The sequence below is a fragment of the Heliangelus exortis genome, chromosome 17 (assembly GCF_036169615.1).
Source record: "Heliangelus exortis chromosome 17, bHelExo1.hap1, whole genome shotgun sequence".
Lineage (NCBI taxonomy): Eukaryota > Metazoa > Chordata > Aves > Apodiformes > Trochilidae > Heliangelus > Heliangelus exortis.
In genome coordinates, this window is record NC_092438.1 from 11,584,818 (window position 1) to 11,598,496 (window position 13,679).

Below are 13,679 nucleotides of genomic sequence, written 5' to 3' on the forward strand. Positions count from 1 at the left end.
CCACGTTTAAGAAATGAATGGCTCAGCTACAATTTTTTCGTTAATATACTCATAGGCTCTTTCTGTCTCATAGCAATTATTTTATTCTAGTTCCCCTGGAAAGTGAGGGATTTGATAGCCTTGTTCTCTGATACACGTTAAGAAAGATACAGAGTAAGCATCAGGACTTCCTCCTTCCTTCTGAAGTCCTCCTGTATCTCAGCACTATCACTGCCCAGAATAAAACCCCAATGTATCCTTAATTTACATTCAGATGCTGGTACTTCAAAAAAAGTTGAAAATACCACTTTTCTCAGAAGCCTGGATTTGTGATAAACTGAGGACACGTGGAAGAAGCATTAAAGATTTCTGTCACTCTAGAGGAAGTTTTGCTCTGCTACTGTCCTGCTTAGCCTTGCTTGCTTGTTTTTTAAGCACAGAAACCTAAATACAATTTTTTCTTCTGCTTAAAATTCTGGTCTGTACCATTATTCTAATTATGACCCTTTTGGGGAAAACATTTGATTTAATGTTCTCTGCATTAGGGATTTTTTGGTTGCTGTTAGTTACTTTTTCTTTTATTACTCTAGATATCATTTGCAAATAAATGTAGCCTTTGTTACAGGATGCTGTCTTTTATATTGTATACATTTTAATTTTAAATGTTTTAAATTGGGAAAAAATACTATTAAACAAACTCTTTGTCTTAGGCTAGTGCAGAAAATTTAAATGAGTCCTTTGAAATAAATTTTTGAAATCTGGAAAATTTGTAGCTAATGTTTTGCTTTTCTCTTTATCTCTTTTAACCAGGTTGCACTAAAGTCAAACTGCTGCTGTGAATAGAGCTTGTTAACATGAAACTCACTGGAATTGCTTGCATCCAGGAGCACTATGGAGCAGTTTTCAACATGGAGGAAGAATTGTTACACGGGTCTGGTAACAGAAGACAGTATTTCACTGACAGAAAACTTATATTAAGTGGGGTAGCAACACCCTGGCACCAAACCTCTAACTCTAAAGTGAACGGAAATGCTGGAGCACTGACTGAAAAAAGTATGAGAGCAGTGGTGACAGGAGGTGGAGGCTATTTTGGATACAAGCTGGGATGTGCTCTTGCCAGTGCAGGAGCTTCTGTTGTCCTGTATGACATACACAAGCCCATCTGGGAAATTCCCAATGGAGTAGTGTGTATCCAGGTATGATAACTGTATTTTCACAACAGTCAAAGTTCATTTGCCTTTTCACTAATGTCTTAGTAGTTTTCACAGCAAACAATTGTTGCAAACAGTTGCCAGTTGCAATATCTAATATAGCTGTGTGATTATCCCACATGATTTTTGTCAACTGATTTTAGTATGTCTGAAATAAGGAAAACAATGAAACCTCGTAATGTGTAGCACAGGGAACCTGCTCCACCTTCTGACTCCGAAGTATTCCTGGGGACCCAGGCACTGCCCTCATCTGTTTAATCACCTGTAGAATGAACAGAGAGGAGTATTATGAGGCTTGTTGAATGTTTTTTTAAAGTCCTTTGAGTTCTGTGGTAAAAAAGTACAACTCACCAAGTACTGAATGGGCATGCTTTGCAGTCCCCGGATGTACTAAGTACAGTTATGTATATGACTTCCTTCTCTGCTAACCTGCAGCTTTGATTTCAAGTCCAAATATATTTTCTTCTGTATTGCAGGCAGATGTCAGGGATTATGATGCCATATTCGCAGCCTGTGAAGGGGCTGACTGTGTGTTTCATGTAGCTTCATATGGAATGTCAGGAAGAGAGCAAGTGAGTCCAAATAGTTTTGGTTTTTTTCTGTGTGATTGCCCACACTGAGGATGAGAGACTTGACACTCAAACACTACATGTTCCATTTCTTCAAATTATCCTGAGAGCATGAATTCCATGCCCATGCTGGTAGATTGCTCTGTGCAAACTGTGTGCTAGCTGCAAGCCATCTGCTTACAGTACTGTTTTCCTAGTTGTGAAATTATTTCTTCTCTAGCAGAGGCTCCACCAACAGCCTGGAAGCTTTTGAGTTTGGAAATGGCATTGAAGAGTTCTGAAATAGTGTGAGGACAAAAGGAAAGACAAGGGAGGCTGGTTCCCTCCAAACCCTTGATCCCTCCCTGAACTTTTCACATGGAACTCCTAGCTGTAATGTCACAGGGAGGCATAAAACCAGAATTAAATTACACATTATTTTATATAGTTGATTTATAACAACAGCTGAACTTCAAGTCTTAATTGTTTGCCATGGGGTAGAAACCTGTAAGGACATACTTGATGTAGGACGCTGAGCCACAGTTTTCATTAGAGTTATGAGCACACACCCTTTCTTAACTTATTTACCTTAGCTGGACAGAACAGCTCAGTCAAAGATGTTTGCAATTAAGCAGCACATATTTACAATTGCTACTGAAACACTGGATACTTAAAACAGTGCTGTAAAATGTATAGTATTGGAAATGTATATTCAGAAGCAACACAATTCTCTTTGTTTCAAGCAGGCTAGTCTGTTAATATACAATAAAATACAGGCATAGTTAAAAATATCTATTTGACTTACTGAATTCTGAAGCAGCATTCTAAATTATCTTTTTTATAATTAAAGCTGTAAAATACTTACTGTTATTTGGGGACATCTATAGCACCCCTTTATTGCACTTGAAAAGTATTACTATTAAAAAATTCTTTATTTTCCTAGTTACACAGAGAAGAGATTGAAACTGTAAACATTCATGGAACAAAATTTATCATTGATGGTATGTATTTAACTTTGCCATGGGGCATTGGTAGAGCAAATCAAAATATAGAGCCACTTACATAAAAACAATTGGCTTTTTTGACACAAACTATTTTTTACAAAATATTTTCTATTTTTGGCAGAGAAGGAAACATGTAATTGGGGCTTTTATGCTCAGTTCTGTTATGGGGTGTGATAAGAGAGCCAGCACTGTAGTTCAACTACTTTATCTTTTGTAACTTGATGCCAGAATCAAAATCCATGTAAGGAGTTCAGTAATTCCATGTGTATTTTGTAGCAGCAATTCTTGTTGCTATCTAATAGCTTGTGCACAGGTAGTGGGAAGCCCTGGAAGCAGATGGGCTTCCAGCCACCTGCCTGGCTGGAGCTGTGGCCCATCTCAGTAGCTGGGAGCAGAGGGAGCTCTCCCAGAGCCAGTGTCAGCTCACAGCATCTACATTAGGATGTGCCAGGTCTTAAAACACCTGGTTCTTCCCTGTAAATACACTTTGTGTTTTAACATTTACTCTTGTAAAGACTTGACAGTTGCTCAGGAAAAGGCCATACAAAGTTTTTTACCATATTATTTCATTTTCCACTAAACTAACATGCTTCATACATTGCTGCAGCCTGCAAACGAAGGAACATCACCAGACTGATATACACCAGTACAGTAAATGTGGTGTTTGGAGGGCTTCCTATTGAAGATGGTGATGAGGAAACTGTGCCATATTTTCCAATTGAAAAGGTATTTTTGTTGTATTATACTTTCAAGTTTGCTCATTGTTTACTTTATTGTTTCTTGGAGTTTTCATTACCATGTTTTTGCCTGGTGCCAGAATCCAGTGCCAAGAAAGAAGAAAGCTCTTTACAGTCTTTGTAGATGCTATTGATGACCTTAATACATCAGATTTATGTATAATAAAGTATGTATTTCTTTGTTTCCTCTCGAGGCCTTAATTTTGGAAAGTAACTATTACTTTGAATGTTATGACATTTCACCTGGACATCAGGATTGTGTTATATGGCTTGATGCCTCTTTAGCCATTTATTATTTATATGTTTTTTCTGTTTCTCCCTTATTGAAGACGACATGTATTCAATGTAGTGCTTATATGGAAAAGCAGCCTATTTTAATGTGGTTTTATTGCACTTAATTAAACAGGAAAAAGGACTTCTGGGTGCTATGCAAGCACCATTGGTTTTGGTGTCTCTCTCCATCAAATACTTTACAGTCTTTAAGGAAGTAGAGATGGATAGAGAATATCTTGAATAACATTTGAATAATCAAATAACATTTTCTCTGGGACAGTGCCATAAGGAGGTAAACAGTATAATTCAAACTAATCATAGCATCTTAGAAACTTGGCTTTTAACTTTTCCATTACCTGAGAAAGAAATCCAGATTACAAAGTAGTGATCAATTACATTCTTGGCAGATGCAAAGCATACATATATTTATTGCTTCTCAAATGTGCTGAAATTAATTAACTGTATTTGCATAAACAAAAAATGCTTGCTAACCTTAGCAATATGTCTGTGTTTTATCCTAAACTAATACCCCAACAGCTTCTATGTTTTGAGGTATTTTCTGCTATCTGCTAAGTAAAAACTAGTGGAGAAGAGATGCCTCTCTGCCCTATCATTTCAAGAATAGATAAAACTGTATTTGCTTTTTCTCTGTAGCATGTTGATCATTATTCCAGAACCAAATCAATTGCAGAACAAATGGTATTAGCAGCTAATGGAACCCCACTAGCAGGTACTTCCATCTCAGCATGAATCTTCTTGTCCCTCACTAACATCCTCTATCTTGAAGCAATCCTAAGTTGACAAGATGGTCCAGCAATTATGGAATCATAGATGAAAATATTTTCATTTTAAAATAAGTGAAATTTCTAATTGTCCATAAAAGGTTTTAGTGTGGTAACAGTGAGTTAAGTATGTTAATTGAAAATACGAAGACAGCTATAAATTAAACAAAAACAAGTGTTTAATGTCACTGTATTATGCAACATACGTAAAACACGAATGCTGATTAAACTATTATCACCCCATGAGTTATATATTAAAATCTTAAGAAGCCACCTGATACTAAAGTCTGGAATTATTTATTAGTGCTTCCCAAAGTTTTCCATGTTGAGGAAGCCAGTTATAGACTTGTATACTTAAGCTCACCTGTGAGATACTCTAACTGCCAGTGCAAAACAAATTAATGTAAAGTGCAACATGATTCTGTGTGACCAAGTGATACTGAGCTAAATTTAGCTGTAGACAACTTACAGAAAAGAATCTCTTCACTTGATACTTGCAGAGGGCTATAAAGAGAAATAAAGTCATTGATGGGCATTCCATTCTAATAGAATTAGTTTTTAAAATGAAGGGGTTTTTCCTTATTTCCTTTTTTCTCAGCAGCTCTTCACATCAAAGACCCTCTTCATTTTTGGAGCAATACACAGTTCTGCATTCATCAGTGAAACCAGAACATTATTGTTCCAAAGATCCCATTGTGATCCTGTGCCATAGCAGTTTTTTGTGTATGTTCAGGTACTGTTAACAACAGTTATTAGCAGATGATGAACCAGCCAACTGATATACTTGGGATATAATTGGATTTATGATGATCCTTACTTTAACCCCCTGAAGTAATCATGAGATTCAGCAGCAGTTCTAGCAGGAGGTGGCTGAGCCCACTGCTGAGAATCTTTCAGCTCTATCTTGCACTTCTAGCAAGTTGCTGTTTCCCATTAATAATTCTGTATTAGTTCATTTAGTTTCATTTACTTTTCTCACTGGTAACTTGCTCACTTCAGCAAAGTCATAACCAGAGCTGGCACATTCATTCACTGCTTTGGCACAGAAACAAAGGACTGGTTAGAAAGAGCTTTTGTAATACTTGATAATTTCTAAGAATCCAACTATGCTGGTAGGACTTCTCTGATTCTTATCTTGCTATTTTTCAAGTTCTGATTCTGCCAACTTAATATCCAGCTACTAATTCAACACCTTTTGCTGTGTATTTTTTTTTAAGTTGATGAAGTTAATTTATTTCAAAGTTCTGCCCCCACTGACTTTGGTTCATACAAGCAAAGTGAAAGTCACTTAAGAATGGTCTTACCAATTCTTCTAGGAGGTGGAATACTCTATACATGTGTTCTCCGCCCACCAGGAATCTATGGACCAGAAGAGCAAAGACACTTGCCAAGGCTAGCAGTATGTATTTTAATTTTTTAATCAGCAGAATTTTCTGTGATACACAACAGCACTTATTTGTGTTATAAATTAACAATCCAGTGGTCTGTTGAGTATCTTATAACTTTTCTCAAAGACACTATATAATATCTGTAAAGAATGTCTAGTACAGCTAAAAAGCTTTTTTTTTTAATATGAGCACATGTAAGTCCAGCTTTATAATTGAATGCTTACTATGACATTTAGGTCAATCTATGATATTTCAAATGTCTGTTTAAATGCAACTTACACCAAATGGCTTAAAATATTAATGAAAAGAGATAGGGCAAAATATCTTATTTCCAGTCTCAACTATTAACTGCTTGTGAAACAAGTGAAGGAGTTGGAAGCACCTTCTAGTACAATAGGTTATTAAAGGGCAAACAGCCGAGGTGCTCATGTTTTACTCTTTTTCACTTGATGTCTTTTAAATTGTAGAACCAATACAGTGTTAGGAATATGATCCCTGTAGAATTGCATTTAGTAATTTTAAGATCACCAGTACAACATAAAGTTACATGCAGCTTTGAAGGAAGAATAGATTCAAACCTACCACATAATATTTTTGTGTTGTGGCTGAGGTAGGGGATTTAAGTATTAAAGTCAGCCAAAATATGCTATATCATTTTCTAAATAAATTAATTTTTAAGCATGTCAAATGTCAGTTAACCCTGTTTTCTTTAGCCCTGCCCCCAAAATACAGGTTTCTTAAATTTCTGTTTAAGATTTTAAGCTGCTTTATTATGAGCCCACCTAAGGCATTATGCAACTGTCACATTTTGCAGTTTCTAAAAAAAACCTGTTAAATGAAAAATGGGACAACTGGTATTACTTTCTGCTTTTTCCCAACCAAAGCTATTTTTAAAATTTGATCCAATTTTGTTAATATTTTTTTATCCATTCAGAACCGTATCTTCCCTTTCTGTACAACATTTTACTAATCCTTAGAACAGACTTGTATTTTTTTGTAAATATTTATCTGGACAGGAAAGTGAACCTTACCTCATTTTAAAACCCAGTTTGCTTTGGTTTCATGTTTTTTTTTTTTATTTCTACAGAAGAATATTGAGAGAGGGCTACTTAGCTTCAAGTTTGGAGATCCTTCTGCTAAAATGAACTGGGTGCATGCAGAGAATCTTGTACAAGCTCAAATTCTAGCTGCTGAAGCTCTCACCCCAGAAAAGAACTACATAGCTGTAAGTAAACAATAAAAGCACCACAGTTTTCATTTGACAGTGCTGTATCCTGTCCCATAGTAACTAGTATTATTAATTAAGTGTTAGCAGTCCTTTAGCTTATGTTGCTGTCTGTGCTTTTAGTTGACAGAAGTGTTGGGACCTGGCAACATGGCCTGTGTAGTGTATTAAGAACTGGAATACTCAGTTCTGTCAGAATCTCTCTCATTTTTGTATTTTTGTAATGTAATATTGGCCATTTCTGCAAGATGAACAAAAAATGTTTTCTATATCAGAAATGAAACTGGATGTGAAGCAGATTTATATCCTGTCTATAGATCCAGACTTAATGTTCTTTCTGAACTCTGGTAATCAGTTCTTCCCACACCACATGCAAATAATAGCACATTTAAGTCAGGTTCATTGATTTAAAGAATTTTTCCTCTTTGTAAACACAGACTTTTATTTGACTTAGAAAGCACTACCCTTAAAGTATATTAGAAAGCTTTTGCAAGTAGATTAAACTACTTTTTCTAAAACCCTGTAAGCAAAAGTGACACAGGTAACTTATACCTTGGTTACACAGATGGAGCCTTACAGATTTTAATAAGTCTTAACTACTGCAAAAGCAGGACATGTCCCTCCCTTTGGTGACTGTTAGCAGCACAGGTTAGCTATGGCACCAATTGGGTGGATCAAGTACTGTCTGTGTTGTCATCATGGCCATTCACACAATTAATAACTTATTTATACCAATAATTTGTTAATCACACAAACCACTTGTCCACCAATTTCATTGCACACCTTAGTGACACCTTAGTGCAACTGACTGAAACACATGTGAATACTTTCTTGGCTTGTATGTACATCCATGCATGTTTTATATTGCTTTATTATTATTTTTAAGGTACTCATAAGGAGGAAGATAAAGGAAAAGAACTCACATATACAGTTTTTACTAACTTCTCTCTTCTCTACCTCTTTAACAGAGTGGTCAGGTGTATTTCATTAATGATGGTGAAAAATTCAACCTTTTTGAATGGTTAACTCCACTTGTACGTACCAAATACACTTTATCTCCAAATACATTAATTTCTTTGACAATATGCAACTCCAGCCTTTGTGTGCATGTCACATTTGGTATGTTTGCTTTGGGTGTAAGAGTTCTGTTCTGAATGTGAGTTTAACTCCTGCTTAAAGTTCAGTGTGATCAGGGCTGTAACAAAGCCTACCTAAAACATTACATGAAAGCAACTGTGTTCACTGAGACCAAAAGACCATCTACTCCTCTTTTAAGTTGCCACCCTCCTCATTTCTTGAGCATGCATCTGTTAAAAGTGGCTATTTTGGGTAGACAAAAATTATACAGATGAGTGATGAATCTGTAATACAAATTCTTTTCAGAAGATCATGTTATTGGTAATGATGGGCTCAATAAATATGTCAAAATGTTAAATCAGGCATCAATACACCAGGACATTTCAATTATTAAAAACTTGAAAAAACTTGCCACTTGAAAATTTCATACTGTCTGCATGTGACATTTAACTGGAATCCCCTGAAAAATGAAAACCCAGATAGTAACAGTAATGATGAATTTTTCTGTTTCATCAGTAAATACTTCCATAAATACCTTCCTTATTGAAACTTTAAAACTTGTTTGAGGTCTCTGGCTTTTTTCACTGTTTTTTAAATCTCTTTCAGTTTGAAAGATTAGGTTGCAGTAAGCCATGGATACGTATTCCTACTTCCTTAGTTTATGTATCAGGTAAAAATATTTTATCAGCATTTCTCTTTCCTCATTACTAATTGTAGTATAATGCACCTTGTAGGTTTTTTTTTGTTTGGTTTTGTTTTTTAATTTGCCCACCACTTTCCTGTATAAAAATCATATACTGTGGATATATCTAGTGTGATAAAAATAAGGGGTGAAGTTCTGCTGTGTGCAGTGTGTTGAAACCAGAATGATCTGATGTTTAAGTACTACAAAACCAGGTTTGTGTAGGAATTTGCAGAGGTAGAACTTTGTGGAGTTAATGGTATACATATAAAAAATTAAATGAAAAAATGTGTGACTTCAAGAAATACAATGAAATATCTGCTTGCTGCCCAGGTAAATTCCTTATTCTCTTTTATCCCATACTCTGTCAAGAATCAACCCCCCCTGTGCAACTAAAACAGAATCCAACTTTGAGTATTTTGGTTTTATGAAGTCTCATAAGAGAAGATCTTTCCACTAGACTGTCACCAATGCTCCAAACCCTTTTCAAAAAAGCACCCTAATTCAGGCTGACTGAAGTATTAAGATTTAACCCAACCCCTTGTGAGCAAGTATTCCAGTTAATGTTAAATATGGTGCCCTGAGCTCTGAGATTCATGATTATCCTTCACAGTCAAATACAGGGCAAGATACACCAAAAGCAAAATGGCATAGCAATGTACTGTTCTTACCTCAAGCAGAAATCTTTTGTTATGCAGCCATGATAATGGAATACCTTCACCTGTTGCTGAAACCATTTGTTGAACTGTCCCCACTGCTGACCAGAAATGAGGTAAAGTCTTTGTAAACTCTCACAGGATACATACATGCATAGTAATACTGAGGGACTATTTAAGATAGTCAGCAGAAAGTAAAATCCACCCAATAGTACTTCAGCCTCCAGTTTCCAGGGCAGATGTATACATTGTACACATTATAGTATGCTGATATCATAATATTTGAAAAGATAAGAAGTTATGCTTTCAATCTGGGAGAGGCTGCTTCAGCTCCCTCCTTCCAAGGCCCAGTGTCCTGTATGGTTTGGCTGGTCAATTGGACCTTAACTTCTTAAGATATTTAAGAATCTAAGAGATGGCTTTTATCTGCTTCCTACAGTATATAAAAGAATGCAGAATATTTTTTTATGGATATTTACAAGGCTAGAATGTTTTGCTTTGGGCTTTCAAGATCCTCCTTTTGAGTGAAAATTTTTAGATACCATGACCTGTCAATAGGATATTGATATAATGCAAGGTTTGTTTCCTGTATTCATGTCTTTATATGTTGACTCTTTTATCCTATAGGTACAGAACATTTCTATAACTCATACATTTCGAATAGACAAGGCACGGACTCAGCTGGGGTACAGCCCCGAGAAGTTTGCATTTGCTGATTCTGTGGACCACTACATGAAAACAAGACCAGAAGCCCAGAATCACCACATCTTCCTCAAAGTTTTGCTTTCTTTAATTGTTAGTTTAAGTTTGATCTTTCTTTCTTTAAGATTTGATGGCCTTTCGGTTTTGCATTTTTTTAAAGAAACACAACACTGACTTGCATAAACTCTGTGTACTCAGGCACAGGACTGCTACCTGGATCATCTGAATCTCCACGATAGTTACTGGCCCCAGTGCAACAAACAGGTGGCCATTTTGGGGTTTAAAAACACAGTTGTAATAAAATGGTAGCTGTATTTGAGAAATTAAAATACAGTAAGCAATTTTGGCCTTGTCACTGAAACAACCTGAGGTCAAGATTGTTGCATCTTTTTGTTTAACACCAAAAAATGAACTTTCTGAACTGCTGAAGTAAATGAGAACCTGCAGAAAGAACAGTAGCTACAGCAAGCCTGCAGTGCTTCACCAGTGAAGAAAAATGGTTTCAAGAAGGAGAAATATTGACCACAGCTCCTGCCACAGCTCACTGCCTTGTGGAACTCAGGAACAAAGAGACAGACAGGACAGAGACAGACTACTGTAAATAACATGTACCAGCTGTACAGAGAGAGGTCACAGCATGTGAATTTCTTTTGTGAATTAGCTGTATCACTGCATATGGGGGTAAATAAATGTGTACTTGAAACTTTACCACAGAATCCTGTGCCCATGCACACTGTTCAGAACCCCTCACCACCCTACTCTGAGGTGCAGAGCAATCTGCAACAGGGCAAGCACCTCCTGGCAGTTCAGAGGCCTGGGGGATACATGCAGCTATGGTTTTTCACAAGTCAAAATTGCATATATTAATTAATTCGGGTAATTATTAACTAATTACATTAGTTGAGTGCATTTCTGTCACAGCAGAGGAATATGCCACTGTGGGTTGCACTAATCTTTGTACTGTAGTTACCAAAGACAACAACAATGAAGTTTAGTTGCTCATTAGCTGCACTGCAGGTACAGGTACATTTTGCACCTAATTTCTAGAGTTGTATTGAGCAAGTCCATGTGGTAGCTGAAGTGAACAACCTGCTTCTTTAACTACTGTTCAGCTAAAATGGGTGAAAAGCAGAGGGTATTTGGAAGGCCCCACTCCTTCCCACCTGCCACACATGCTCGTGATTTATTAGAAAAATCTCCCTCCCCTCTGCATCTTTTCCAGCCTTTAACATGGGGAGGGAACAATCAGTAGCAGGACGGGCGCAAAAGTAGTGAGCATGGGAGACAGCACCAGGGATGAGACAGGAGATCTAGAGGAATCGTGTTTGGGGAGCAGAGGAAGTAATCAGATATGGATTTGAGAATTCTGGAGAAGGTGAGAGCACTGAGACCTCATGTCAGTTGTCTCCCTCCAGTACAAGCAGCAAAGGGCAGGTGCAGGGCCTGCAGCTTGAAAGTTTTCAGAAACTGAAGCTCAGAACAGAACACAGAACTGCTGAAGTTAGTACTTCGTTTTATTTTTAATCCAAAAGACACACAAGGAGTAGACGCCACTTTCTTCAGGGAACAGCACATCTTCCTGAAATTCCTATTTCACCGATTTTGATCGGCAACCCTGAAATCCCCCACCCCCATCGGAATCGGGTGGCCGTGACCAGCCCGGCTGTGACAGCCAAACCGCCTGCGGGACAACCCTGCGGGGTCTCTGGCCGGGCGGGGAAAAGGAGCCGCGGCGACAAAACAGCTTTGGCAGCGGTGGGATTCGAACCCACGCCATCGAAATGACTGGAGCCTAAATCCAGCGCCTTAGACCACTCGGCCACGCTACCGCTTGCCTGCTCACCCACCCGACAGGCTCTTTCACGGGGCGGCGCCGCCATTCTCTCCACCCACCAGACTACGTTGCACACCTGTCTCTGCGATATTACACCGCGCTCCGGTGCGGCGGCCCGGCGCTCCCCGCAAAACGCAAGTACCGCCCTGGGCGCGGCCTCCCGGTTCGGTTGCGGGAGCTCCAGCGCCGGGGCCGCCCGGGCCCGCCTCCCGCCACAGGCCCCGCGAGCTCCCCGCGGCCGCCGCGCGCTCGATAGGTGGCGCCGCCTGCACACGTGTCCGGACTGCTCCCCGCGCTGACCTCTGACCCGCGCAGGCCGCAGCCCCGTTCTGCCAACGCCGGGACTCGGCCAGCCCCGGGCCTCACCCCGCTGCTGCTTCGGGTACCGGACCTTGGGTCGCCCCGCGGGGCACTTTGCCCGGGGCAGGCAGGGGCCGGCACCTCGTCAAAGCGCTGCCCAGGTGCTTGTTCCCCACCTCAGCAGCGGTAGAACGCACTGCAGGTATGCTTTGCAAGGTGGCACAGGGCCACCATCTCTGGGATGTTGTGGCCACGCAGGGCCGAGGGCAGCGCTTTGCTGGTGCCTTTGCAGCTGTGAGAGCACCTCTGTACACATCTTCCAGCCAGTCTGTCTCTTCCCCATAAACAGGAGCCCCCTTTCCTTCTCCCCAGCCGCCCTTGGGCAGGCAGCAGCCTCGTGACCCACACACCCACCAGTGTCTCCCGTGGAGCTGCACATCTGGCAGTGCCAGCACACTGCGGGGCCAGTGACCTTCCCTGCCAGCTGCTGACTTGGCACTGCAGTGTGTCTTCAGCTGAACCATTGCCACCCAAAATGGGAGGCCCCTGGCTGCCTTTATTCTGGTGCTGCTCGACATGGAGCTGCAGGGGCTGGTACAACATAGAGCTGGTGGCCAGGGCCATCCATGCACAGCTCATTGGCCTGGTGGAGTGGTGTCTCCCTTACCTGCTGCTGCTGAGCTCTGTCATGCTGTAAACAGCTGCTTTTCCTGTCCTGTTAATGAGGGAGCTGGGTTTGGCAACCAGAGCCAGATCCAGGCTGTTACTGGTAGCAGAAAGGCAAATTCTCATATTCTTGGAGGCCTGCAGGAGGAATTGGTTATTATTACGTAATGGACAGAGCTAAAAAAAATCAAGATTAAATAATACACAGTTAACACAGAAAAATGGTGTCTAGCATTGCTCTCCTCCCCATGGGAAGTCACACACTGGTGCACCAGGAAGTTTCAGGTGTGCATTTTATGTTCGCCATACAGCTGAAGGGAGGTTTGTGACTCACTGGATTTACCTTGTGAGAAGGGACTGTTACAGGAGAAATTGTTCAGAGAATTGATTTATAGGCAATTTTTCACCTGGGTTTTCAAATGAGTGCAGAACAAAATTGTTCTGACAGTGTCATCTGGGGTGTGCTTTCCTTATTCCTTTCAAAACCAGCAGTTCCTTAGAACAGCAGTTATAATGTTATAGAGAAGCCCAAGATGTAAACTTGTAAATAAGTACACCCTTACATCAGGCTACCAGAGCTGGCTTATTTAAAGGCATGAGAAATCTGTAGCTTCA

At 39.6% G+C, this 13,679-nt stretch overlaps 1 protein-coding gene and 1 non-coding gene across 3 annotated transcripts; one reads left to right on the forward strand and one right to left on the reverse strand.

Moving 5' to 3' along the window:
- The first annotated feature begins 793 nt into the window (after positions 1-793).
- LOC139804054 (putative short-chain dehydrogenase/reductase family 42E member 2) lies at positions 794-10,537 on the forward strand. Of its 2 annotated transcripts, XM_071760822.1 has the most exons (11): positions 794-1,175; positions 1,667-1,762; positions 2,682-2,739; positions 3,350-3,468; positions 4,407-4,482; positions 5,851-5,933; positions 7,010-7,147; positions 8,116-8,181; positions 8,831-8,894; positions 9,605-9,678; positions 10,190-10,537. In XM_071760822.1, the coding sequence occupies exons 1-11, from the start codon at positions 834-836 to the stop codon at positions 10,436-10,438; spliced, it is 1,365 nt and encodes a 454-aa protein (XP_071616923.1). In that variant the 5' UTR covers positions 794-833; the 3' UTR covers positions 10,439-10,537. The 2 variants fall into 2 exon arrangements, with proteins under 2 accessions (XP_071616923.1, XP_071616924.1); XM_071760823.1 differs by lacking the exon at positions 1,667-1,762.
- A 1,474-nt stretch (positions 10,538-12,011) lies between these two features.
- Positions 12,012-12,093, reverse strand: TRNAL-UAG (transfer RNA leucine (anticodon UAG)). Its single transcript has one exon. It is a non-coding gene; the product is annotated as a tRNA-Leu (tRNA).
- Positions 12,094-13,679: the final 1,586 nt, after the last annotated feature.

What these genes read in the sequence shown, in the direction of transcription:
- LOC139804054 (XM_071760822.1), top strand. Translation starts at nt 834, where the DNA reads ATGAAACTCACTGGAATTGCTTGCATCCAGGAGCACTATGGAGCAGTT. An exon ending in AACAAAATTTATCATTGATG is followed by an intron (nt 2,740 to 3,349) that starts GTATGTATTTAA and finishes ACATTGCTGCAG; the next exon opens with CCTGCAAACGAAGGAACATC. An exon ending in CAGAAAAGAACTACATAGCT is followed by an intron (nt 7,148 to 8,115) that starts GTAAGTAAACAA and finishes CCTCTTTAACAG; the next exon opens with AGTGGTCAGGTGTATTTCAT.